Source organism: Nelumbo lutea, chromosome 4 (assembly GCF_056320005.1).
Source record: "Nelumbo lutea isolate HS-2025 chromosome 4, American lotus-T2T, whole genome shotgun sequence".
Taxonomy (NCBI): Eukaryota; Viridiplantae; Streptophyta; class Magnoliopsida; order Proteales; family Nelumbonaceae; genus Nelumbo; species Nelumbo lutea.
In genome coordinates, this window is record NC_142687.1 from 49333288 (window position 1) to 49359971 (window position 26684).

The following is a 26684-nucleotide window of genomic DNA, read 5'->3' on the forward strand; positions in this document are numbered from 1 at the left end:
TATTATGAATTATTTCACTATGCAAAGATCTATCTGTTGCAAGTAGAATTCTCTACTTGTAAATGGGTGGAGAGGAGTCTGAAGATGCAAAAGCGTACAAGTCCCTTGTTTCACAGCAGCGAGTATTTGCCTTCCTCCTTGGCCTGAACCCTATGTATGAATCCATTGGAGTATAAATCCTTGAAAGCAGTGATCTCCCATCTGTCCAAGAGGTATATGCATTAGTAGAATTAGAGGAAAGTAGAAGAAATTTGATGAATAATTTTGGGGGAGATGCAATTGTGTTGGCAGTGAAAGGAAGTGTTTTTACAGGTGGGGGAAATTCCTTTAAGAAGGGGGATTTTCAAAAAAAAGTGGATGACAAAGACAAACTATGGGTGCACCCATTGCCAAAAGTCTCGGCATACTCGTGATACATGTTGGGACCTTCATGGGAAGCTGAAATGGGCTTAGGAATTGAGTAAGAAACAAGGTTCTGATCTGAATAAGAAGTTAGGACAATCAGGTTCAAGAAAGCTCACTACAGCAAAATGGCTACTTAGGAGAACCAGCCATCGACTACTACTGTGGCTCAAACACACACCTTTGGCTTTGACCCTAGGGAGGATATCATTAATTCCTTCCGTGATCATTTGGAACTCTATGGTAAGGCAATTTGTCAGATGGATGCTCCTCCTCCATCAACTTCATATGTGTCTACATTAGGTAATTCTGCCATAGCTTTCCATGTATCATTTAATTCCTCCGACTCTCCTTGGATAATTGATTTTGGAGCGTCAAAACATATGATTGGCAAGTCTACTTACTTTTATACCTATCATCTTCTCTCTGACAGAGACAAAGTGAGACCGGATGATGGTTCATTCTCTACCATAGTTGGTCAATGAACCATTTCTCTTCCTTTTGGCCCTACCCTTTCTAATGTTTTACATGTTCCACAATACCCTATTAATTTGTTTTCTATTAGTAGTATCACCAATTCATTAAACTGTTCAGTAACCTTTTTTCCCTTATCGTGTGATTCAGGATTTGGCCTCGGGGAAGATGATTGGTAGAAGACATATGGTGGATGGAATCTACATGCTAGAGAATAAGGTTGATCTTGTAGTCATAGAGTCTAAGAGTCAAGTCTATTTATGGCACAATCGTCTTGGTCATTTATCTTTTGAGTCATTAAAAATTGTGTTTCCAGAGTTATTTAAGTTAGTGTCAGAGTTTGAGATTATATGTCAAACTTGTCAATTGAGTAAGCATTGTAGAACTCATTTTTCTTCAAAGAATAATAAATCTAATTTCCTTTTCATATTGTTCATTCTGATGTTTGGGGCCTAGTTACTTTACCATTTGAGAGTGGTTACAAGTATTTTATTACCTTTATTGATGATTACTCCGGGTACACATGGGTATATCATATCCCATGCAAAATAGGGATGAAGTACAAAAAATTATCCAAGATTTTCAAAGAATGATCTTCACCCAATTTCAAACTGAAACCCAAGTCTTCCAGTCTGATAATGCTAAAGAGTACTTTCATAATGATTTTTTTTTTAGAAAAGGTAAAGTAAATTTATTTAGACAGAAAATGAGAACATTACAAGAAAACCCAGGCCAAAGAATACTTTCATAATGATCTCCCGGAGTTCTCTGCTTCACGTGGATCACTCTACCGTAGCTCCTATTCCCAAACACCCCAACAAAACGGTGTAGCTGAAAGAAAGAACCACCACCTTCTTGAAGTGGCTCGGGGGTTACTGATTCGTATGAATGTCCCAAAACGTTTTTGGCTTGAGGCTATCCTTTGTGTTGCTTATCTCATTAATCACATGCCCTCTCGATGGTTAAAGTGCAAAACTCCACATCAACTCCTATTTCCCAAGGCTCCCCTTTTCTTTATTCCCCTCCGTGTGTTTAGTTGTTGTTGTTTTGTTCAAAACTTGTCACCAACCCATGGAAAATAGGATCATCGTGTTATTCCTTGCATCTTCTTGGGTACCCCACAACTCAGAAGGGGTACTGGTGCTTTGATCCCGTCTCTCGGAAATATCATATTTCTATGGATGTCTCCTTTTTTGAGAGTGAACATTTTTTTCCTAATTCTCCTCGGGGGGAGTATAGGCATGAGGAAAAATAGGTTCAGCTCCGTCCTCTTCCTGATCATCCTCCCTTCTATGTTTTTTTTCGTTGTCAGAAAGGCCAACCAAGTTCAAGAGCTGTGGAGCATCTAGAAATTGTACCACCAATGCCATCAAATTCTCTAGGGGTCGATCCTACTTAGCTAGGTACCTTGATTCCCATTGATATTTTTGACCCTATGGCTATTGATACCTCCATTGCTGATGATCTTGACTTTTTTATTGCTCACCGAAAGGGTGTTAGGTCTTGCATCACTGAGCATCCCATCTCCCATTTCGTTTCCTATGAAAAATTCCACCTTCCTTTCTTGCACTAACTGTGGCCCTATTCCTAAGAATGTGGCAAAAGCTCCCTTGGTGCCTAAATGGACAGATGCAATGAAGGAAGAAAATGCATTGCATAAAAATGGTACACGGGAATTGGTGGATCTTCTTGAGGGGAAGGAACCCGTTGGATGTAAATGGGTTTTTATAGTAAAACATAGGGTTGATGGCATAGTGGAGCAGTATAAAGCTCGTTTAGTGGTAAAAGGGTTTACTCAAGTATATGGAGTGGATTATGCAGAAACTTTTGCACTGGTTGCTAAGTTGAACTCTATTAGGGTTCTTTTCCCTTTAGTTGCTAACCTTGATTGGGACCTTCACCAACTAGATGTCAAGAATGCAATCCTAAATGGTGATCTTGAAGAAGTGTACATGGTACAACCCCTTGGTTTTCAGGCTCAAGGTAATGAACAAAAACTGTGTAAGTTGAAAAAGTCATTATATGGCCTAAAACAATCACCAAGAGCTTGGTTCAATAAATTGCAGGTAACTGTACAACAAAGAGGCTACAAGCAATGTCAATTTGATCATACATTGTCTATGAAAAGAGGGGAAGGAAAAAGTGCAGCCCTGATAGTGTATGTTGATGATATAGTTATCATTGGTGATTGGAAAGATGGAATTCAAAAGTTGAAGAGATTTTTTGCTACTCAGTTTGTGGTGAAAGATCTAGGTCCTTTGAGGTACTTCATTGGAATTGAAGTTGCCCGCTCACAAAAGGGTATCTTTATTTCCTAGAGAAAGTATGTCTTAGATCTATTATAGGATACAAGAAAATTGGGAGTGAAACCTGTTGATTCTCCTATTGATCATAATCACAAATTAAGTGATTATCTAGGTGAATTCATCAAGGATGTGAAGCAATTTAAGAGGCTTGTGGGAAGATTGTTATATCTCTCCATGACTCGGCTAGACATTTCTTATGCAGTGGGTGTTCTTAGTCAATTCTTGCATGCCCCTAAGAGCACCCACCTTGAAGCAGCTGAAAGAATTCTCAGATATCTTAAGAAATTCCCAGGTGTAGGTTTATTGTTCCAAAAACACAGGCATTTGAAGGTTGAAGTGTATACCGATACAGTTTGGGTAGGATTATTGAATGATAGGAAGTTTACCAGTGGCTACTGTACCTTTGTGGGAGAAAACCTAGTCACATGGAGAAGCAAAAAGTAGAATGTGGTGGCTAGGTCTAGTGTCGAGGCTGAATATAGAGCAATGTCTAATGGAGTGGCTGAAATAATGCTGCTAAAAATTTGTTGAGTGAGCTGGGATCTATAGTTGATGGACCTATGACTTTATATTGTGATAACAAGGCAGCCATAAACATTGCTGCTAACCTAGTGCTGCATGGTAGAACCAAGCACGTTGAGGTAGACAAGCATTTTATCAGAGAAAAGGTTGTCAAAGGGGAAGTGTCAGCGCCTATGTCAGGTTTGAAGACCAACTTGCGGACATCTTCACAAAAGGGTTACATCACTTGTGGTATAATGATCTATGTGACAAGTTGGGCATGATTGACATCTATGCCCCAACTTGACGGGGAGTGTTAAAAGGCTGTTTATTTTTTGCTTTTGTTTTTGTTTAGTACCAACCGTAGGGGTACTGTTGTAATTCCCTCTCTCTTTATGTTATGTTCTGATCGCCCTAATATAAATACCAAAAGCTGGCACCACCAGCTATGAGTTTTGTCTCTCAGATCTCTCTTCTCTTCTCCTACTCTTCTAGATAATAGAAGTAAAGAGGATATTGGCCAAGTCTCTGAAGCTGTGAAGTAATTTTCAGTGATTTAAAAGGCACGCCTAGGTGCACAGGCGAGGCACATTTTGGGGTATGTGCCTCGCTCAGGTCCTCGGCGCACCCCTTTCAAAAGGCGCATGCCTGGTGCGCCTAGGTGTGCGCTTAATGTGCCTTGTGCTTCAGCCCAAATGTGTGCCTTTTTAAAATTTTGCGCTTTTTGCTTTTTTTGAGTATAACAGCTGGGCCGGGGGCTTAGAGAACCCTTTATTTGCTAATGTTGTTCATTCATTCATGCAATAAAATATCTTCTTAAAAGGCAATTGAAGTTATAAAATCATTATTTTTTATGAGAAATAAGAAATTCAGACTTGTTCGCGCTTGCCTCGAGGGGCGTGGTACAAAGGTGACTCATAGAATCAAGAATGCAATATGTATTACATCACATTAGCTACTTGAAGCAATGCAATTAAGGAGAAAAAGAGATTGTGGGTTTTACATGCTTGAAAATGCTTTATATGTTTGCTTTTATTTTTAAATTTTCATTTGAATACACTTTACATGTTATGTTTATGTATTTTAATTTTAGATAATAGGTTTTTTAAAACATTTATTTTAAAATTTAAGTTTATATTTTTTTATTAGCATTATGTTTAATATTTTTTTGATATTTTTTGCATTTTTTAAAATATTTTTGGCATTTTCTTTTGATTTTTTTTTATTTTTAGTTTTTTTTTTTGTAATTTTGTGCCTTGCTTAAAAAGGTGCACGCTTTGCCTTGCACCTTGTGCTTTTAAAACACTGGTAGTTTTGCAAAATCCAATTGGTGGTTGGTGTGGTCTCTTTGTGTCAATGTCTTAAGTTGGTGTTTAGGGGTTGGGTGAGTTTGGCATTTTTTTTTATCAATAACAAAATCAAATTCACAAATTAGAAAAAAAGTACAAATGGATAAAAAGGGGAGATATAAACTCTCTTTGTCCTCCTCAACAGAAATTTCAATTACAACATAGCCCAAAACAAGCTGTTCCTTCCCACCCCTTGTTTGGCAAGTGTGTCAGTAAAAGCATTGGCATCTCTTCTCACCCATTTAAAGTTCAATCCTCAACAGAAATTTCAAGAGCCTTTGATCTTCCTCTTAGTGCTTCTAACTTGATTTAACTCTCTTTGTTATTTTATGAATTCTATTCTCTCCCTCTTTAGTGCCTAATGTATGATATAGTTAATCATATGCCTTAAATTTTGCTTCCCTCACTTTTTCTTTTTTTTTTTAAAACTTCCTTTCTTATGGTTTTATATTTTTCCAAGTTTTTTACATTTCTAGTCTTTTGCCAATTTTTATAGCATGCTTGCTTAATTTTGATTATATTTTGAACATCTTCATTCCACCACCATTTTTTTTTTAAATCACTTTGCCGTTTCGTTTAGTTTCTCCTAAAATGTCTTTTGCCATTTTTAAACTGAGCTATATGTGGTGTTCAAATTCTAAATGAGTAATTTAGGTTGCTTATCGAGGATTTAAGGTTTGGAGGTTCTGCCACTAGTGGCCTATTGGACTCCTTTATGCATATTCTCAAATGAAATAAGCTTTTCAAATTTTAGATATCAACTATCTTATGGACATGTCTTTGCATGAATATGAGATTAAGAAATCCTCTTACCCAAGAAGGAGGAAATAACATTTCTTATTTTACTTCTAATCAGGGAACTAATTACTGATTGAGGGTTCAAATTCAAATTTCAACCAAGTACTGATAGTCCCTGTGGAGGATATAATTGAGAGGCATCTATCTATCTTTCTTGCAAATCAGAGAACTAATTAATAATTGAGGATTCCAATGGCCCCACATGATTCTCTTTATTGAAATTGAAAGTTTCAATGGTCAATATTTGTAGTGCAAAACAATAAAAAAGGTGAACTACAGGGAAAACATGCACTGTAGGATTGAATAGGTGGTCAATCCAGAGGGTTCCCTACTTGTTGGATGGTTTATATTAGCCAGGTCGTACCTCCACATTGGCAGAAAAATGAGAAGTATAGAGGTGCTCCCCACTTAATCTGACTAGTGAACCTCTTCCCATTTATATTACGACTTTTTTCCCATTTTAGCAAATATAACCATTTTGACTATTCATTATTTGGATATAGCTTGAAATAGAATGGAATGATGAAACAGGATTCTTCTGGCCAACCCCATGTAATAGGGAAGGCTTGGATATGTTGATGATGATGACTATTCATTATTTGGGGATAGGTGAGGGGGGTGTTATTGAGACCATTAGATGAATATTTTGCTACAGCAAACCTCTGAAATATATGACAAGTAGGATCAGGAAGATATCTAGGTGTATTGCAATCTACAAAGCACTTCTTTCAATCTGCACCAATTTTTTGGGTATCTATTCATTTTACCTGCACTGGTTTCTCGTTTACAATTTGCTGTGTTCTTTGAATTATCCACAATCATAGCACAAAGTGATGATATTTTTGAACAGTGTTCTAGGCCCTATTTTATCATTCTTTGTGCTACCTAATCTTGCAGTTGTCAAATATATAGCAGTGAAATAGAACTATTGTCACTTTATTATACTATTGTGCCAGGATTTGTTGCTTGAATATTTTACATTATCATGATAGTAAAGTGGACTTGAATTTCTAAAAGTGAAAGCACTTAAATGCGTAGTCATTCATTTACCCTCAAGATTTTGACATTGGATTGCTCCAAAATCAGGTGATCTATGGTCAGGTTCTGAGGGAGGTTCTGTTAAAATATGGACTTGGGAATCAATAGAAAAAGCTTTTTCACTAACAGCAGAGGAAAGACATATGGCTGCTTTTTTAGTGGAGAGGTCATATATAGACCTCAGAACCCAAGTTACTGTTAATGGTGTGTGCTCCATACCTGCTACAGATGTGAAGTATCTTTTATCTGATAATTCAAGAGGAAAAGTGTGGAGTGCTGGCTACCAGTCGTTTGCATTGTGGTATGTACTTACTAAAAATCATTTCTTTTCTAATATTGACTGTTAGCTATTATTGATCAGGCTAAAGTTTAGTGCTTAAGACTCTTGGCTGGGAACATTCTTTACAAATTTAACTTAGTTATCTTTATGGATTTTTAGAATGTTGTCGGGAGGATGTTCTAATACATAATAGAAGAATATGTATTAGAAACTTCAGATCATTTTGTTGTGGCCATTGGAAGTAGAAATTTTAACATCATAATCTTGGAAAACCAAATGGTATTCACCATTTCTTCAGTATGTATACATATATTTGTCTTATCCGAATAACTCTCTATAAGTTATGGATTCACAATTAAATCTTTATCATCCTAAGTCAATCCAGATCTGGTGTTTACTCTGCAGGGATGCACGTACAAGGGAACTTATGAAAGTATTTAATGTAGATGGTCAGATTGAAAATCGTTTTGATATTCCATCAGTTCAGGATTCTTCTATAGAGGATGATATAAAGGCTAAGTTTACTTCTCTATTAAAGAAGGAGAAGCCACAAGGTTCCATTAGCTTCTTGCAGCGCTCACGAAATGCTCTGATGGGAGCAGCTGATGCTGTCCGTAGAGTAGCAGCTAAGGGAGCATTTGGAGATGATAATAGGAGAACTGAAGCGATAGTCCTAACAATAGACGGAATGATTTGGACAGGATGTACAAATGGGTTACTTGTGCAGTGGGATGGAAATGGGAATAGGTTAAAAGACTTTCACCACCATCCTTTCGCTGTCCAATGCTTTTGTACTTTTGGGACACGATTATGGGTAGGCTATATAAATGGTACTGTGCAGGTACTAGATCTTGAGGGCAACCTGCTTGGAGGATGGATTGCACACAATAGTCCTATTATAAAAATGGATGTTGGAGTGGGTTATGTGTTCACATTAGCTAACCATGGTGGAATTCGTGGATGGAGCATTATGTCTCCAGGCCCTCTTGATAACATATTGCGTTCAGAAATGACCAGAAAAGAACATCTATATATGAAGCTAGAAAATCTGAAAATGTTGACAGGCACTTGGAATGTTGGACAAGGAAGAGCTTCTCATGACTCACTTATCTCTTGGCTGGGTTCTGCAGCATCAAATGTTGGCATTGTCGTTGTTGGATTGCAAGAAGTGGAAATGGGTGCTGGTTTTCTTGCAATGTCTGCAGCAAAAGAAACTGTGAGATTTCTTATATTTTCTTAGCTGATTTTTCTTAGTTGTATGGTCCTGACATTATTGTTCAAGAAGAATCAATCTAGAGAAAAAACAGATAGGTGTTTCCACAGATTTATAGATATCATCATTTTCATAGTTTGTTCTAATTGTTAGCTGATGTTTCCATTCAACCCAGGAACTCCATTATAGATGCATGTAACTAACTATATTGTTTTATGAACGCCTTGATCTGATTATTTGTTTTCTGAAAGTCTAAGGCCTGATAATATATTGATTTATGAACGCCCGATCTGCTTTAATCATGTGTATATTTGCTGCTATGTGAGGCTCTTTTAGTAATTACAATTTGGTAATTGTCACCTTCTCTTTAAATACTTAGTAACAAGATCAATGACGTTTTACTAATAAATCAACAAGAAGAGTTTAAGCATATAAAAAAGAAGAAGAATAAAACTGGAAGATAGTCGCAAAACTACCACGGGGGATTATCACTACACACCCCATGGGAAGAAATGCAGTCAGGTAGGACTGACCCCAGTACACTCACTTTTTCCTACCTAACTTTGTCATCTGGGTTATTGTCAGACTCCTTATCCAATGTCAGAAGAAGATGTTTCCCCAAGTTGCCAAAGATCTACCCTCTTGTAATCAATGTCAGAACACCATAACCCCGGGGACCTGTCCACCTCTCATCCACCTAACCCTGAGAATGCCCCTCAATTTCCACTCTAGAGTCTAGAATAACCTAGAGAATAAACAAATGTAGACTCCTTACCTATCAGAAAAAAATGTAAATCCCTTCCAAGGAAAAAATATTTCCCTTTTGATTATTGTCCGTTTTCATGTATCTGCTGATCTATGATTTCTATATAGCAAATTGTTAAAGGTAATTGTAGAGAAGATGGGCTGAATTGCCCATAGACTGTTTGTCTTATTTTATTTCTTTATGTTCTTTGCTGTAATGGGCCTCAACTTGGGCCTTTTCTCTTTTCTGTAAATTATAAAAATTAAGTTAATGAAATGGGATTAGGGGTGTAAGAGGAGATTATGTTCGAAATCTCTCTCAGAACCCTTATTGCCGCCACCTTCTTCTTCCTCTTCTCTCCTCTTGAAACCTGATTTTCGCTATTCTTAATCAATTTTCTGCAACATTTTGAACAGTCCTTTCATTTCAAAACGCTGTTTTTCTTCTTGGTATCAAAGCGGTCTCTTCTTCTCTTTTTCTCCTCTTTTTTTCCCATATACAGTGTGTATGGAGAACTGAATCGGATGAATAGTTAAAGAAACTTTTTTCATCCCAATTGTTAGTGGTTTCTGGATAGAAGGAGACTATCTTTGTCGTCCTCTTGACAGTTTCAAGTGTGTTGCTCGAAACCCTAATTAACCGGAGAAATCTGATTGTGGGCCCCACAGGGAGTTTGACCTGGGCGCTCAGTGGCTGAAAGATTTCTTGTTCTTCATCTTGAAGATTGATTCAAGTTGCTTGGTATTCTGTGAAGTCTACAAGGTGCGGCTAAGTTTTCTCTGTTTCTCTTGGTTCCGGGTGTGACGTAGTTGATAGGTACGACTTCATAGAGGTTGATTCATAGCACTGTATTTTTTTCTGCCTTCATTGATTGTTATTTGAAGTTATTAGAGGTTATTTTTGAAGTGTTTTAAGAAGATGGACCCTTCAGAAGTTGAAAACAAGCATGTTGTTGAATCCGTACAGGTTTCGAGAGCCTTTGTTGACTCTCTATTGGCTGTGGCCACAGTCAAGCTAGATGGAACTAATTATCTGGCATGGTCACAATCAGTAAAAATTCATCTGTAGTAGAGGCAAATGGGGTTATATCTCCGGGAGCCAAGAAGGCTCCCTCGGAAGATGATCCATCCTATAAAAAATGGATGCAAGAAAATTATATTGTAATCGGATGGTTAGTGAACTCAATGCAACCTCAAACTAGTCAACACTATTTGTGGATGAATTCAGCAAAGGAAATATGGGACAGTGTTGCTGAAACCTATTCCTAGAAATTAAATGTGGCTAGACCATACAAGATGAGGAGTGATGTGAAAAATTTAAGATAGGGGGAGAAACCTTTGGCTGTTTATTTCTCAATACTGAAATCTCTATGGAAAGAAATTTATTTGATGGAAACTATAGCCTGGGAAAGCATTACTAATTCTGAGACCTATAGGAAACTTGTTGAGAGAAATGGGGCGTTTGAGTTTTCGATAGGCTGAATCCCGAATATGACATCACAAAGCAGAATATCTTATCCAAGGATAGTGTTTCATTGTCCTAAGCCTATGCCTTGGTAAGCAGTGAAAAAGCAGGGGATTTGTCTAGGTTCAGGGGCTGGTCTAAATGATCCCTTTGCTAATATGGGGGTGAAACCTAAGGGAAATATTGGAAATCCAGTTGGCTCAGGGAAGAAAGAAATTATTTGTGAGTACTGTAAGAAACCAAAACACACAAAAGACAAGTGTTGGAAATTGCATCTGGAGATTCTTCCCCTTCGGTTTTAAAAGAAGTCTAATAATATGAAGGTAGGGAGTGCCAATATTGCTGTTGGTCCAGACAGTGACAGATGTCTAACTGAAGAAAAGACTGCTAGTGAGCAATTAGTAGCTATGAAGGCAGAGTATGAGAAGTTTGGAAGGATGGTCAATCACCTAGAGGGTGTGGCCTCTTCTTCCAACCCTCCAGGAAATTCAACTTTTGCATTTGCTCATTCAGGTATATGGGCTTTTTCCAACTAAGCAACTATCTCAGGTAATCGTAAGGTCCCTTGGATTATTGATTATGGTGCTTCAGATCATATGGTCAGCCTTTCCACCTTATTTGTTTCTTATGATTTGCTTCTTGGCCGTGACAAAATCACCCTAGCCAATGACTCTCTTGCTCCTATTTCTGGCAAGGGAACCATCAAGGCTACAGTCTCTTTAGTACTTCCTTCTGCTCTTCATGTACCCAAACTAATACTAATTTGTTATCTGTAGGTAGCCTAACTAAGTCTTTGAACTGTTGTGTACCTTTTTTCCTTCCTACTGTGTTTTTCAGGATCTAGAGTCTTAGAAAGTGATTGGGAGTGGCCGAGTGGCCATGAGGCGAATGGAATATATCTGCTGGACACTCCTGGACAAGGCCATGGACAACTTGGGAAAGCTGCCTTTGGATCTACATCTTCAGAGTTTGTCAGTCGTGTCATGTTATGTCATTTTCATTTGGGTCATCTTTCTTTTACTTCATCGAATCATTTATTCCTAGAACTATTTAAGGGAATTAGTTTGTCAAGTCTTCATTGTGAGTTTTGTGAGTTGTCAAAACATTGTAGAAACAATTACCCTTTGAGTAATAAAAGATTCTCCATTCCATATTGTGCACTCCGATGTGTTGGGCCTTACCACTTACCCTCTATGGGTGGTGCTGGTGCTTGGAATGGTCGAGGACAACAAAGTAATTTCGCCACTAGGCTCCGAAGGCCGGCCGAAGGCTTTGAGGACTCGGAGAGCTTGCTGGTGAGGCCGAGGTGTGTAGGTCGAGGCGGGGTGGATCCTGAGTACGGTAGAAGCCAAGGGTAGATGGCCGAATTGCTGCTAGGCGGAAATTCGTTAGAGGCCTCAGGTGAGAACCCGAGGTAGAGTCTCCGACGGTCAAGTTAGTACAGGATAGGAAGGGAGAGTACCAGGATAGGATCCTGGTAGGTAGTTCCATAATAAAGTCACAATAGCAGTTATTGCAATAGCTATTATGACAATAGCTGTAGGTCTTGAGTTTTTGTAACCCCTTTACATGGAGGGGGTACCCCTATTTATACTTGAGCTGCTTGGTGGTAGGTGGAGATGAATGCTTTGGATGGGAGCCATACGAGGGCCTGTAGCGGGTTTGGTAGGGTCATGTGAGTGCATCGCGGTTGGCTTTGTACGATGGGGGGAGGGTAACCCTTGCTGTAGTGGATCTCATTCCTTGATCTGGTGCTCGTGGGCTAGGCCCACATCACTTGCCCCCCCACTCCTGAGGCCGAAGAGGAAAATTTGGCTTCGGCTGATGGGAGTAATAATGGTGAGCACTAGTGGGCCCGGCAGCCGAGGTGTATCATGTGGTGGCATCCTCTTTTGTGTCTCTGCCTGGTTCGTCCTTTATGAGTTGGGCCGAGGTTGTGAGTGGTTTACGACACTGCTGCATCGGACAAGTGATTCGGGAGGCACGCTCAGTGTGGATGTTTTGGTGCTGTCATTTAGGTTGAGAGCATAGGGAATCGAAGGTTGCTTAAGCCGAAGACTCGTGGAGCCAAAGGTTGTTTAGGCTGAAGACCTGTGAAGCCGAAGGCTGTTTTAGGCGAAGGCCTGTGAAGCCTGAGGACCCGTGCACGGGACGGCTTTCCGGTCTGACTGGTGCGCACATTCGCGTGACCGGGTCACATAAGCCGGTGGTCCACAGTGGGTGGACATGTCGGTTCACCCAGAGCGTCGTTTTGCCTTCCGAGGGTGAGCGCCGTTTCGCCTTCCGAGGGTGAGCGTTTAGGGATGCGGCGTAGCTGGATCGCAGGTGCAGAGACATTTGGCGTCCGTTGGATCAGCTACGATCCGAGCCATCGCTAGATCATCGTTTCGCCTTCTGAGGTTGAGCGTCACGCGGCGTGCCATGATTGGGTAGTGGAGGCGGTGGCTTCTTAGTCGTTGGATCTTGAGAAATCTGTGCCGTTTGTTCCTCGCCCTTAGCGGCAGCATTCTTGTCGTTTGCCTCTAAGCGCCTTTGCCTTCGAGTGAACTCAACTTCCAGACTCTCCAACCTTCAACACTTTACTCTCACTCTTTCTTTGTCCACATTACTTAGGTAACTCTAAACAACGTCTTTCTCAGATTCTGGACCTGAGTGCTATGAACTTTTGCACGAGTCGGAAGGGAGCTCTTCCCATACCCCTTCTCCCCTTTCCCCCTTGAGTCTTACTCTTGCCCCCCTTCAGCGGGAGGTCATGGTGCTCCAGGGAAGGGTATCCCCTGAGGGTGCCGAAGGCAGCCGTCAAGGCGAGGACCCTCCTTGTGAGAGTGCCGCTTCTGTGACACCGAAGGAGGTCGAAGGGGCCTGCCCAACCGAGGGGGAGGGAACCCTAGACCATGTTCCCAGGACGAGGGCTGCCTATGTAGTAGTTGAGACTGATGTTCGCCCGGGTTTCGAGAACTCTCTAGATGGGGACCAGGTAATAGCTTTGGTAAGGCAATACTTCATTCCCTCGTCCTATGGTATGAGGGTGCTATAAGTAGGCGAACAACCGTGGACTCCAAAGGAGGGGGAGATTTGCGTCTACCAACATTTCATCCAGTTCGGTCTTCGGTTTCCCCTTCATCCGTTGAATTCCGAACTGTTGAGGGCATATGGGATTACTCTTAGCCAACTGGTGCTCAACGCCATTAGGACCATGGTGGCCATGTTGGTGGTGGCTCAGTTCCAGGGGGTGGAGCTGATGCTAAGGCTCTTCCGAGCGTTGTTTGTGCCAAGGAGGCATTCTTCCGAAAACGACATGTACTATCTTCAATCCCGTAAGACCAAGCCAATAGACAACCCTTCTTCCGTGCATAACTGGAAGGGAAAATTCTTCTTTCTATCATGCCCCGAGGATTGGTCCTTCAAGTTGGGGTGGGGAGAGGTTAGCCAGGCTGCAGAGAAGAGTGTCCTCGTGCTCACGAGTGAGGGGAACGATGATCTCGTGTAGTTGCTCGACCTGGGGATAGTCCGAGCCCAACCCTTGGTGGAAGAGGAGGTCCCACTAGTTTTTGCGGGGCTCAGCCTTGCTCCCCTTGGTAGGAGATACTCTATAGTCCTTTAACACGTTCTTTTTTCCCCCTTGCTTTTTCTTCTCTCTTCTTCTCTTTTTTTTGTTGCCTTACTGATGGCTTTACTTTGTTTGCAGAAGTGCCAATGGATGCCCGCAAGGCTGTTCTGGAACGTGCTCGCGCCATGCAAAAGGAATGGGCCAAGACACCTCAGAGGCCTTCTGATGGGCAGAAGGAGAAGGTCTCTACCCCTGCAAAGGTGGGGTCTTCCCGCTAGGTCCCTGCCAAGGGGACGAAATCATAGGTCCCCGCCAAAGGGACTCCTTCAATAGCTCCCCCGAATGGAGCCACTTCGCAGATCTTCGCGAAGGGGAAGGGGCCCGTCGAGGAGGGCTAGTCGGGGCGCTAGGAGCAAGCGCCGCAGCAATCGGTTGAGGTGCCGCGATGACCTACCGATGGCGTCGAGGCAAGGAGGAAGAGGCCGGCTGAGGGGGCCTTGGGGAGTCAACTGCAACAGAAGGTACACTAGGAGTTCTGCCAGTGATGCCTCGAGGGCGTCCTACATGGAGCACCGTTTTCTGCTCCTACGCCGTTGGAGGAGCTCACCTAGCGGTCTGATCAAATCTTTTGCCCTCAATGGGAGGTCCATGAGGGGGACTCAATCTGCAACGCAGGAGTTGGTCTAGCACTGGTGAGCGGGTCCCTGTTGTCTCAGGACTGCTTCCAGATGTTGGGGATGGCCCTTGACAAGCTGTACGACCAAGGGTTGCAGAGCCTGGCCGAGGTAAAACAGTCTGTTCCTCTTTGCTTTTCTTTTTTCTTTCGTTCTTTTTGCTAGGTACTGACTGTTTTCTTGTTGCAGGTCTGCCTTCATTTTGTTGGTCTAGGGGATTGGCTGAAGTTGACCCTGGCCAATATGGATAAGCTAGAGGATAAGAAAGACAAGCTTCAATAGACTGTCGCCAACGCCATGGAGAAACGCCGCGAGATGCAACAGTTCTTTGTTGACGAATAAAAGTTCTGCAAGGAGGCTGAGGAGAACCTGAAGAAGACACAGGATCTTCTTGCCTAGGAGCAGATTGAGAGGGCTCAGGTCGAGAGCCTCGTCTCCGAGGCCGTGCGACATCTCCATCAAGCCAAGGAGGGCATCTCTGAGGCGAACAGGTGGGCGACTGAGGCAGAGCGGGGGGCCAAGGAGGCAACTAAGAGGGCTGCCGAGGCCGAGCAGAAGGCGACTGGTGCCGAGAAGAGGGCCTAGGAAGTAGAGAAGCGAGCTAATGAGCTGGCCGACGTCGCTTCTGGGGCTTATTTGGACGGGATCGAGGACACCAAGAAGGCACTCCTGGCAGTGCTTCTGGACATCGATGTTGTCTCTTTGAAGGTGATTTTCGATACTCCCGAAGAGGCTACTGACTCCGCACTTCCTCCTCTAGCTGGTGGCAAGGCTTAAGCCAGGCTTCTTTCCTTTTTTTTTTTTGTATATGTATTCGGCCTGAGGGGCCACGAAACAAATTTGTAATGCCATAGGAATTTCTTGTGCATAATGAAAATCAGAGGAATTTTTTGATCTTTTTCTTCGACTGTTGCACTTGTGTTTTGCTATGTTATCTTTCCTTGTATGTTTTTGCACCGTTTTTTGCACTTATGCTTTTGTGAGACAAGCGTAGCGAAGCAGAGCATGGTTCTCTTCGCTTTACTTTGTGCATCAAAAGCGTGGTGAAGCCTCCACGGTTAGACCGTGGCTTGCCTAGCCTGGCACCCTTCTAAGTGTCTACTTAGGTAGGGCCAAAGAGGCTTGTGATGGAGGGAGGCCGGAGCAGAGCGTGGGCTCGCCTTGCTCCCTCTCCTTCCCCTCTATTTGGGTAAATAGCAAGATGACCTGTCGACGCGAGAGTGGGGGCCGAGGCTTAGCCGAGGCTCGCCTGCCTCCCATTCTTCTAAGTGTTGAATTTGGCGAGGCCGAAAAGGCTTGCCGTACTACGGGGTGTTCAATACAGAGGAAAGGCCCGTCTGGCTCCGCGGCAGAGCCGAGGCTTGCCTGTCTCCCGCATCCCTGCGCCTTAGCTTTGGCAAGGCCAAGGTGGCCTGCCTTACTGGGGGGGGTGTGTGGCCGAGACAGAGTTGAGGCTCGTCTGGCTCCTTGGGGCCTAGGTAGAGCCGAGGCTTGCCTAGCTCCCGTATCCCCACATACTTGTTTCGATGAGGTCGAGAGCAACGCTCCGTAGGGGCTAGCTTTCTTTGTTGGTAGCACTAAGTGTGAAAGTTTAGGAGGCTAGTCGCTGCCGAGGTGGGGCGCTAAGGCACATGGGGCTCTCGGCCGTCTTGGCGTATTCTGACGCACTAAGTTATAGCTAAGGTGTCCGCTACTTATTTGTTAAGCCTTGGCGTCGGTCTAGCGAGGGGGTATAGCCTTGGAGGAGGCCGTGCCCCCTGCCGGTCACAAGGCCGAAGAGTTATAAGGACTTAGTAGGTTCACGCACTGAGCATTGAGCCGAAGAGGAACTTTGCTTCACTCATTCCACAATTTCAAAAAGATGTTACAATCATTTGTAAGACATTCAGAGGTTCTCCGAATTCCATGTCCGAGGTACTGCTCTTCCATCTAGGTGTTTTAGGTGGAAAGTACTGGGGCCAACGACTCGCTTGATTCTATAGGGGGCTTCCTAATTGGGGCCTAGCTTCCCTACTTTGGGTTTGGGGACCATGACTTTTCTGAGGACAAGATCTCCCTCTTGATTGTGTCTTTCTTTTACCCTAGAGTTGTAGTAGCGGGCCACTTGCTGCTGGTAAGCGGCTACCCTTATCTGTGCTTGCTCTCGGGCTTCTTCCAGTAGGTCTAAGTTTGCTCTAAGGCCTTCATCGTTCTCGACTTCATTGTATGCTTCAACTTGGAGTGTCGGCTGGCCGATCTTTGTTGGGATTACTGCTTTTGTGCCGTAGGTTAAACCAAATGGGGTTTCTCCCATGGCTGACCGAGGGAGAAGGGGAGGCGAAGTAAGGTACGCCTTGAGCTCGTCAAAGGCACGCTGACACTCCTCCGTCCACTGGAACTCTTTCAACTTCTTGATGGCATGGAAGAGGGTAGGCAGCGGTTGGTTGACTTTGAAATCTGCCAGGGCTTGTGCTTTGATCACGGGCTTTGGCTGGTGCTGGATGTCAAACTCCGATAGCTCGATGGCCCACTTTGTCAGGCGTCCTGAGGTCTCAGGTTTGGCAAGCACAGCCTTGAGGGGCTGGTTCGTCAGGACTGCTACAGTGTGTGCTTGGAAATACGGCCAGAGTTTCCTTGCCGAAATCACGAGGGTGAAAGCCAACTTTTCTATCTTAGGGTACCTAGTCTCGGCGTCGCAGAGGACCTTATTGGCATAGTACACCGGCTTTTGCATGCCATCTTCCTCGTTGAGGACTGAACTGACTACTTCATCCCTGGCTGAGAGGTATAGGTACTGGGTTCCCCCCTCGGTCAACCGGGCGAGAAGGGGAGGCGAAGTAAGGTACGCCTTGAGCTCGTCAAAGGCGCGTTGGCACTCCTTCGTCCACTGGAACTCTTTCAGCTTCTTGATGGCACGAAAGAAGGGTAGGTAGTGGTCGGTTGACTTTGACATGAAGTGATTGAGGGCTGCTATTCGGCCAGTGAGTTTTTGGGTCTCCTTCACCGTCCGTGGGGGTGCCATATCTAGTATGGCCTATATCTTTTCAGGATTAGCCTCAATGCCTCTTTGAGTGATGACGAAACCTAGGAATTTGCCTGATGTAACGTCGAAGGCATACTTGCTAGGGTTGAGTTTCATGCTGTACTTCCGCAAGGTGTTGAAGGTCTCGACTAGGTCTTAGACATGGGTCTCGGCCTTCAGGCTCATTACTACCATGTCATCCACATAGGCTTCGGCGTTCCTCCCCTTCTGCTCTTTGAACACCTTGCTGACAAGGCGCTGGTAGGTGGCCCCCGCATTTTTGAGGCCGAAGGGCATCACATGGTAGCAGTATGCCATGCTCGGTGACGAATGATGTTTTCTCTTCATCATCTAGGTGCATCTTTATCTGATTGTATTTGGAGAAGGCATCCATGAAGCTAAGCACCTTGTACCCTGCAATGGCGTCAACGAGGTGGTCTATCCTCGGCAAAGGAAAACTGTCCTTGGGGCAGGCTCGGTTAAGGTTTGTGAAATCAATTCAGATCCGCCATTTCCCATTAGCTTTCTTTACCAGAACCACGTTTGACAACCAGTTAGGGTATTGTACCTCTCGGATGAGAGTAGCTTTTCAACTTCCTCCTCTATGGCCTTCCAACGTTCCGGTGCAAAGTTCCCTCTTCTTTTGCTAAACTGGCCTAGAGCTCGGGTCCACGCTCAGCCTGTGTGTAATGACCGAAGGGTCAATTCCAGGCATGTCAGTGACGGACCAAGCAAAGACGTCGACATTGAGACTAAGGAAACTTACCAGTTCGGATAGGCTCTCGGGGTCTCCGTCCCGATGATCCGCACCCCTCTCATGGGTGTCCGTGGCCGAGGCCTCTTCAACCGCAATATACTTCTGGGCCCTTTCTAGGAACTGCAACTTCGTCTTCGTTTGGCTTTTGGCCACAACATTTGAGGGCAGAGCTGGGGAGGAGCCCGCTAATAGCGGCATGCATGGAGACCGGGGGGTCGAGGTCGCGGACCTCAAGTTATTCTTTCTTGAAACGATCAATGTATGACCACAAGCTTTCCCCTCACTTTTGCTTGGCAGTCATCAGTGAGACAACACTCTTTTGAGGGCGTCGGCTGCTGATGAAACGTGTGGGGAACATGCTGGAAAATTGCTCCCACGAGTTGATGGATCGAGGTGGGAGGCTTGAGAACCATTGCCGAGCGTCTCCCTTGAAGGTTGCCTTGAAAGTTCGGCACATCAACGCGCCAGAGTACCCATATAGGATCACGAGTGCCCTGAAGCTCTCTAGGTGGTCGTCTAGGTCAAAGTTCCCGTCGTACATCTCCAAGGCGGGAGCCTTGAAGTTCGGGGGTAGAGGCTCGGCGATGATATCAGGGGAGAAGGCATCCATTCTTCCCAGGAGCTTTGTCCGGCCGAGGTGTCGGTTCGACCCTCTTTCACTTGTTTGAGCTTGGCTTTTAATTTACCGAGCTCGGTGCAGACGCTAGAGTGCTCAGAGTTGAGACAACGTGCCTCGTGCCTAGTGCTGTGATCTTTCAGGATGTCCTGGAGGTCTGAAACGTGAGGGGAAGAGGCTCGGTGCCGGCCCTCGGCCCTGGGATGGGTGTTGGGGCGATTGCGATGCCCGTCTTCGTCCCTTGGATTGGCCCTTCAACGTCGGTGATGTTGCTCGGAGGGCTGACGGCTATCCGCCGATTGCTCCGGATCCTCCTCCCTTCAGCTAGGAGGTTTGGAGTTGTCTTCCCTTCAGCTGGGAGGTTTAAAGGTGTTGGAGCGTGGGTCAATCGGGCGACTGCTGCCAGACTTTGAGGGCTCGGCCCGCTCTGTGTGGCCGAGGTTGGGGGCCGATTGGGTGGTGGACCCGCGCCGGCCCGACTGTGTTGACTCCCCGGTGGAGCGGTCACCTTGGGGGCAACCACCTGCCTTGGGGAAGTTATGCTCGGCTCGCAACCTACCTGATCAACCGTATGCCATCCAGTTGGGGTTTAAGTCTCCTTTCAGTCTTCTTCATCCGGGGCAAGGACCTTTTTCCTATTCCACTCCGTGTCTTTGGCTGCATTTGTTATGTACATATTCCAAGTGTCCAGAGAAATAAATTTGAACCAAAAGCCCACAAGTGCATTTTCCTTGGTTATTCCCCCACACAAAAGGGTTATTGTTGTTTTGATCCAAAGACTGGAACTTGATTGTCTCAATGGATGTCACCTTTGATGAGCTTTCTTCTTTTTATGATCCTTCTCAGGAGAGGCATTGTCCAAAGGGGGAGAATTTGTCACAGTTGTTTGCTCTCCCCCTTCTTGTCCCAGTTGAGTCTTCTTTAGAGCCTCTTCCTCCTTCAAATGAGTCAAGGGAGGATCAGTCATCTCATTCTCATTACAGTGTTCCTATCCCTCCTCCATTACCTCCTCGTCATTTTTTTAATCCCAGGTTGAACCAACGATAGAGAACTAGAAGTGAGCAGATTGCTTCCCCTACACCACATGAGCCTCCTACACTTCCAGCCATAGAAGAGACAACATGTACTGATACAACCCCCTTTGGAGCCATCCTTCACAGACCTTGATATCCCTATTGCTATCAGGAAAGGTAAAAGGAAGTGTACTGCACATTGCATTTCCTTCATACAGAATTTGAGATCAAAGATCTGGGGGAATTGAGATATTTTCTTGGTATAGAAGTTGCTCGATTTAAGGATGGGATCCTTATCTCTCAGCGAAAGTATGTACTTGCTCACTGAAACAGGGAAGATGGGTGCTAGACCAGTTGCTACTCCTATTGATACGAGTCATAAACTCTCTGTCCCAGATGGAGTATTGTTGAAAGATAAGGGAATCTTCCGGAGGCTACTTGGGAAACTGCTCTATCTGTGCATGACTAGGCCAGACATTGCATATGCTGTTAGTTGTATTAGTCAGTTCATGCATGCTCCCAGTGCTAAGCATGGTCATATGAAACTTGAAGCCTACAAAGATGCTGATTGGGTCGAAAATATTGATGACAGAAGATCTATCGTTGGAGATTGTAGCTTGGTGGCAGGTAATATTGTTTCTTGGAGAAGCAAGAAACAATAAGTTGTTGCCAGATCTTCAACCGAAGCTAAATGCAGAGCCATGGCTCATGGAGTTTCTAAGCTTTTGTGGCTTCGATCCCTGATGGAGGAATTGGGTATTGATCATGATAAGCCATTGATGTTATACTGTGATAATTAGGCTGCCATCAACATTGCTCACAATCCCGTGCAACATGACAAAACCAAACATATTGAAGTTGACAGACACTTCATTCGAGAAAGATTGGCTTCTGGATAAGTTTGTCTACCTTTTATCACTTCTGAAGGACAGTTAGCTGATTTCCTTACCAAGGGCATCCCCAAGGCTAAACTTCAGCATGATACTGGCAAGCTTGGCATGATTGAAGTATGCAATGATACTACATTTTCATGAGTCACCATTTTTTTGAGAAAAATGAGACAACAATGAGGAAAAATGTAGAAGTATGCAATGATACTACATTTTCATCTAGGAAATGATTCCAGTTCTTTTGCTAGTGTGAGATTATGGAATTAATAGACAGTTAGACACTATGAATGCTTACAACAAACTAATTGGAAGAGTAAAAAAGCAAAAGAAATTGATGGTTACAAAATATGGTAGACGAGAGAAGTAATTAGTAGAAATGGAGTGACAATAATAGTAGACAAGGATCTAAGAAATAAAACTGTAAATGTTAAAAGAATTGGAGATAGAATAACTTTAATTAGACTTGTTTTAGGTATCATTAATATAATTAGTGCTTATGCACCATGGTGTCATCGGAAGGGTGTCGTTAACCATTTTGGAACACCAATTTAATAATTTATAAATTTTCCAATCCTCATGTAACCTTAGACAATGTAGTACATGGTGAGGAAGGGGTCGAACCTATAGGGAAGCGAGGGAAAAATTATTATTTTCTTGTTCCGAACAAATAAAAAGAAAATGGAACTAGGAATTGCAGAAAATAAGAAAATAAAATCTATTACTGCTGAAATTAAAGGTTCGGAATTAAACAAGACAGTAATTAAAATTCAGAAATTAAAGGAGTGCTCAAATCAACAAAAGTGATCCAAAGTTCGGATCTAGTGGCGGTAACTGCAGATTGGCCGGACAACTTGCATGAACCCCTCTTGACAAGAACTGGGCGTCATTCCCTTTTACAACCCTCGAACCCCTCGAGACACCTTAGCCTTGAATTGGACGAATTCGGACCTGCAAAACGAACATACTTTAAATCTAAAAGAGTGCTGGAATAAAAATAATAGAAAAGAAAATAAAGATAATAAAAAGATGGTTGATCAGATCCAGTGGCAGTAGTTGCAATTTGGTTGAATAGCTTGCAGGAACCCCTCCTGACAAGAATTGAGTGTCCCCCCTTTCTACAACCCTTGAATTCTTCAAGAAACCGTAGCCTTGTGAACTGGGTGAATTGACCAACCCTTTCTCCAGGGTCCCCTGGGATCCTTTTTATAGACAAGCGTGGACATAATTGGGATTAGAGAGAAAGAGGGGGGCGGCAACTGGATTTTAGCAAAGGATATGGGTGCCCTAGGCTTTAGAATGAAGGGCTAGGATGGTTCTAAGGTGATCCTAAAGTTGAGAAGAAAAGGAGAGGGTGCCCAATATTATGTAGGGCTGAGATTTGGGCGCCCAGAAATGGATGGTGGAGATTGAGGCGCCTAGGTTTGAAAGGTGGAGATTAAAAGGAGTGGGTGGCGCCCTAGAGTGGATGGTTGAGATAGAGAATGGAATAAAGGGATGGGATCTAGTGGCTAGGGGCTGAATGGTGAGGATTAGAAGGTAGGTGGCTCCCTAGGGTTAAAAAGCTAAAAAGAGGGTGCCCTAGAATGAATGGTGGAGATTAGAAGGAATGGAAGGTGGAGATTTAGCAGCTAGGGGTGGCTAGGGTTTCTTAAGGATGAAAAGAATGAGTTAGAAGGCACCTTAGGGTTTGCTAAGGAGAGGGGAGCATGCTAATTCAGTAGGAGGGGCGCCATTCTGGGTTTAGCAGATAGAAGGCACCTTTCTGTGCTCAGTTTTTCACAAAAACACCCCTCTCTCACCTGGACTTTACACCGGCTTCCCAAAAATTGCATTTCAGCCATGAAACTTCCTCAGTTTTCCACAAGATTTGCACAGAGACCCTTAGAGTTCACAGTATTGAATTTAATTGGGAAGATGGCACATTTTTACTATTCTAAAGCCAAAAATACCCCTGAAATGATGCCCTTAAGGCATCAAACTACAGAGTTATCACACCACAAGGGGGTTTAGAAAGCATTAAAAGACAATTTTTTTTTATAAATAACTTAAATTTTATTAACAAACTTAATGTAACATCATTACAAGCATCCCTTAGAGAGGCACAAGCTGCTACCTCTCATACAATAAAGAAAATTACATTGTGCCAAAATAAAAATGACCTATTCACCCCTTGCTTAGACAAAGCATCCATTCCATTCACCTGAACTTCTTGTAACAACTATTTGAGCCAAACAAGTTCACATGTAGTGTGAGCCATTACTCTATATTTTTGTTACCGAGTGGTCAACACTACACCGATGTAAACCAAACTCCTGCTCCACACTACTGCCTACCAAACCAAGCCCAAGGTGACTGTTTTAGGCCATAAATTGCCTTACTAAACTTGCACATGTTCCTAACAGTAATAAGGAGGAACATAGGAAAAAGGGTGCTATTTTGGTGAGACTACATTTACATGTAAACAAAATAGCAATTAATTTTTTCATTTTTTGGCATTTGTTTTGAATTTTCTGGCATTTTTCTTTCTTTTTTTGATTTTTTTTTGTATTTTTGCGCCTTGCTTCAAAAAGGCACGTGCCTTGGGCACAAATTACGCCTTGTGCCTTGGGTGCAAATTGCTCCTTGTGCTGTTTTTGCACCTTGTGCTTTTAAAACATTGAATCAATGTTATGAGAGGAGAGGTGAACATCTGATATGGTGTCCAAAGTTTAGAAGGCCTTGGCTGGATAGAGAAGTGGAGGAATGCATATCTCTACTGGAGAAACTAGAGGAAGTGAAGATATCATCTCAGACAAGGGATGAACTTTGGTGGAAAGAGTGCTCAATGGGAAGTTCTCTGTTAAATCATTCTACATGGCTATACTCAGGGATGATTTAGAACGAAATCAGATAGATGGTGTATGGGGAAATCCAGTTCCTCCAAGGGTTGAAGCGTTTGCTTGGCTTGTGGCAATGGACATTATATTGAATGTGGATCATCTGATATCCAGCGGTTTCAGCAAGGCTGGCATGTGTTTCCTCTGTAAATAACAGGAGGAAACTGTCAGCCATCTATTCTTCTTCTGTAAGGTTTCTGGGTTTGTGGAAGATCTTCATGGCTTTGTTCTGGTTAACAAACTTTCAGCCAGAACTTGCTGCAGAATTTTTTTCTACATGGCCAAAGCAAGATTGCTCTGGAGATGTATCCCATTCGCAGTTTGCTGGAATATATGGAAGGAAAGAAAAAGAAGAATTTTTCAAGACAGATATTGTATTCTGGACAAGATTATGGCAGCTGTTAGCAACTTGGTTGCAAACTTGGTTCTGTTATCTCCAGAATTTAATCAAGTTTCTAGGGAGGATTTGGGGGACAAGTTGGGAGATATTTTGGGAGTTCAACTTTGTAACTTGAATGATTTATTTTAATTCTTTTCCCTAGATGTTCTTTTCTGTTGTTGTTTTGTTTGGGGGTGATGCCTTATCACGTACTAGATTGTAATCTTTTTTCTTATTTAATGAAATTTCATTTTACCATAAAAAAAATAATAAGGGTGTGGAATGAAGTGGCACAGTCTTCAAAAGAAAAGGAAAAGGGTGGTAATGGAATGGAAGCACCCAGCAAGTAACAAAATAAAACTGAATTTTGATGGGAGCTCCATGGGAAACCTAGGAATGGAAGGTATAGGGGGTGTTTTAGAGACTCTTTAGGCTAGGTGATCACTATATATTGGGACCTATAGGGGTTGGAGATTCATTGAAGGCTGAACTGGTGGCTTTATTACAAGGCTTAGAATTTGCTAAGCATTCTAACTGGAAGTTGAAGGGGACTCAAAACCGGTCTCCTGAACCACTACTAGGTACCTTGTACCTTGATTTTATAGGCATGTCTTGGGGAAATAAAAGGCCTGTCAAAGGATTTGAACGTTACTTTTGTTTGGATAAGGATTGCAAATGGGTTGGCCGAGACAAAAGCAGGGAGTCTATAGGCAGCAGCTGTTTTGGCATTAGTGTAACTCTTTTTTTCTTGGCTGAGACAAAATCACTGTTCTGGTTAACAAACTTTCACATATTAATACAATTAATAGATTTTCTTGCTGATAAAAAAAGTTTCTTTGATCTATAGTGATTTGTGCAGCTCTTACTAATCAGCTGTACTTGTTATTTATTTTTGTATATGTTATTATTACAATATCTATTACTTCTCAGAATTAAAAAAAGGCCATTACCCAATGTGGGTCCCAGCTATCTGGATTCTTGGGGGGGGGGAGGGTAGACTGGATATGGTCCTAAACTTTGGCATTTTTTTTGCACACAATGGCTGCTCCCAGAAATAAATAAATAAAATATAATGCCAGAAAAACCATCATACATATCTTAGTATCCTTATTAATGTTGTGAGCATGATATTACTTCGTTGTGTCAACAGAAATGAATAGCGGGCAGCATGAAATGAAAACCTTTTGCATTTTATGCCATTTAATTATTACAGGTATCATTGATCTATTAGAATTCCCAAATAATCATATTTTCCAATAATGGTTTTCTTTTATTTACTTAATCTTCTTGATGTTGGGGTCTTCCGATCTGCACATCTGTTTCATTTACCAATTTATGTTGATTATAGGTAGGACTTGAGGGGAGTTCTATTGGGCAATGGTGGCTTGATACCATAGGAAAAACCTTAGATGAGGGATCGACTTTTGAACGTATTGGTTCTAGGCAGCTGGCAGGCCTCCTAATAGTTATTTGGTAAGTTTTCCATTGCGAATGGTGTTATGAAGATCTCTTTTCTTTCCTCATTTTTTGGAAGTCAAGTTTTTTAATACATAAATGGAATGTTAGTTTGTCTCCTTTTCTTATAGTAAGGGTCTATTTTACTAAATATTCTTTAGGATTTCTATCCTTGTTAAGTTCTTTAGTGGCTGATATTGTGAGTTAATTGTTCATTCCAGGGTTAGAAAAAATCTTAGAGCACATATTGGAGATGTTGATGCTGCAGCAGTTCCATGTGGCTTTGGGCGTGCTATTGGTAATAAGGTATATGTTTATTTATTTAGAAGCAATCTTGGGGGGGATGTATCCTCTGCTTTATTTATTTATTTGGATATTACTATTAAGAAAAGATAATATCATTTTTTTAAGTTTGTTATGTTTTGGGTCTTCATGTTGTTATTCCTATGCAATATTTTGAATTGACATTGTATTGTAAATTGTAGAGGAGCTTTAGTGTTCGGCCCTAATAGGTAATAAAAAGAGGAAGAGAAGAAGATTGAAGAGAAAGGGGGTGGCAATTAAATATTCTTTCTTGCCCAATCCTTAATATCTTATATATGTGCAGCTTTGAAAGATGAAGGAATTACAAAGATGCCCCTAGCAAGGTGGTAACATTAAGAAAACAAGAGAATGTAGAGATTCCATGATTTGATGTACTTTATTAGTATTGTCCCTTGTTTGTTATCCTTTTTCTCTTTCATCCCTGTAAGAGCATTCTTGCAATTGTACATACCAATGTTTTAAAACACGGAGGCGTGATGCGAGGTGTTCCACTACCTAGAGGCATGAGGCATAGTTTAGAACATAAGAGGCGTAAGCTTCCCAAACACAAGGAGACATAAGCCTCCTTAAGAGGAGGGG

General features: G+C 42.7%; 1 protein-coding gene across 4 annotated transcripts in view; it reads left to right on the forward strand.

The window, feature by feature from the left end:
* LOC148855668 (type I inositol polyphosphate 5-phosphatase 13-like) overlaps positions 1–26684 on the forward strand; it is a 74996-nt gene that overhangs the window by 17869 nt on the left and 30443 nt on the right. For all 4 annotated transcript variants that reach the window (XM_088985802.1, XM_088985805.1, XM_088985804.1 and 1 more), the window contains exons 2-5: positions 6917–7169; positions 7554–8364; positions 25675–25799; positions 26003–26087. In XM_088985802.1, coding sequence (XP_088841928.1) covers positions 6917–7169; positions 7554–8364; positions 25675–25799; positions 26003–26087 — 1274 coding nt within the window. The remainder of the gene's footprint in view (positions 1–6916; positions 7170–7553; positions 8365–25674; positions 25800–26002; positions 26088–26684) is intronic.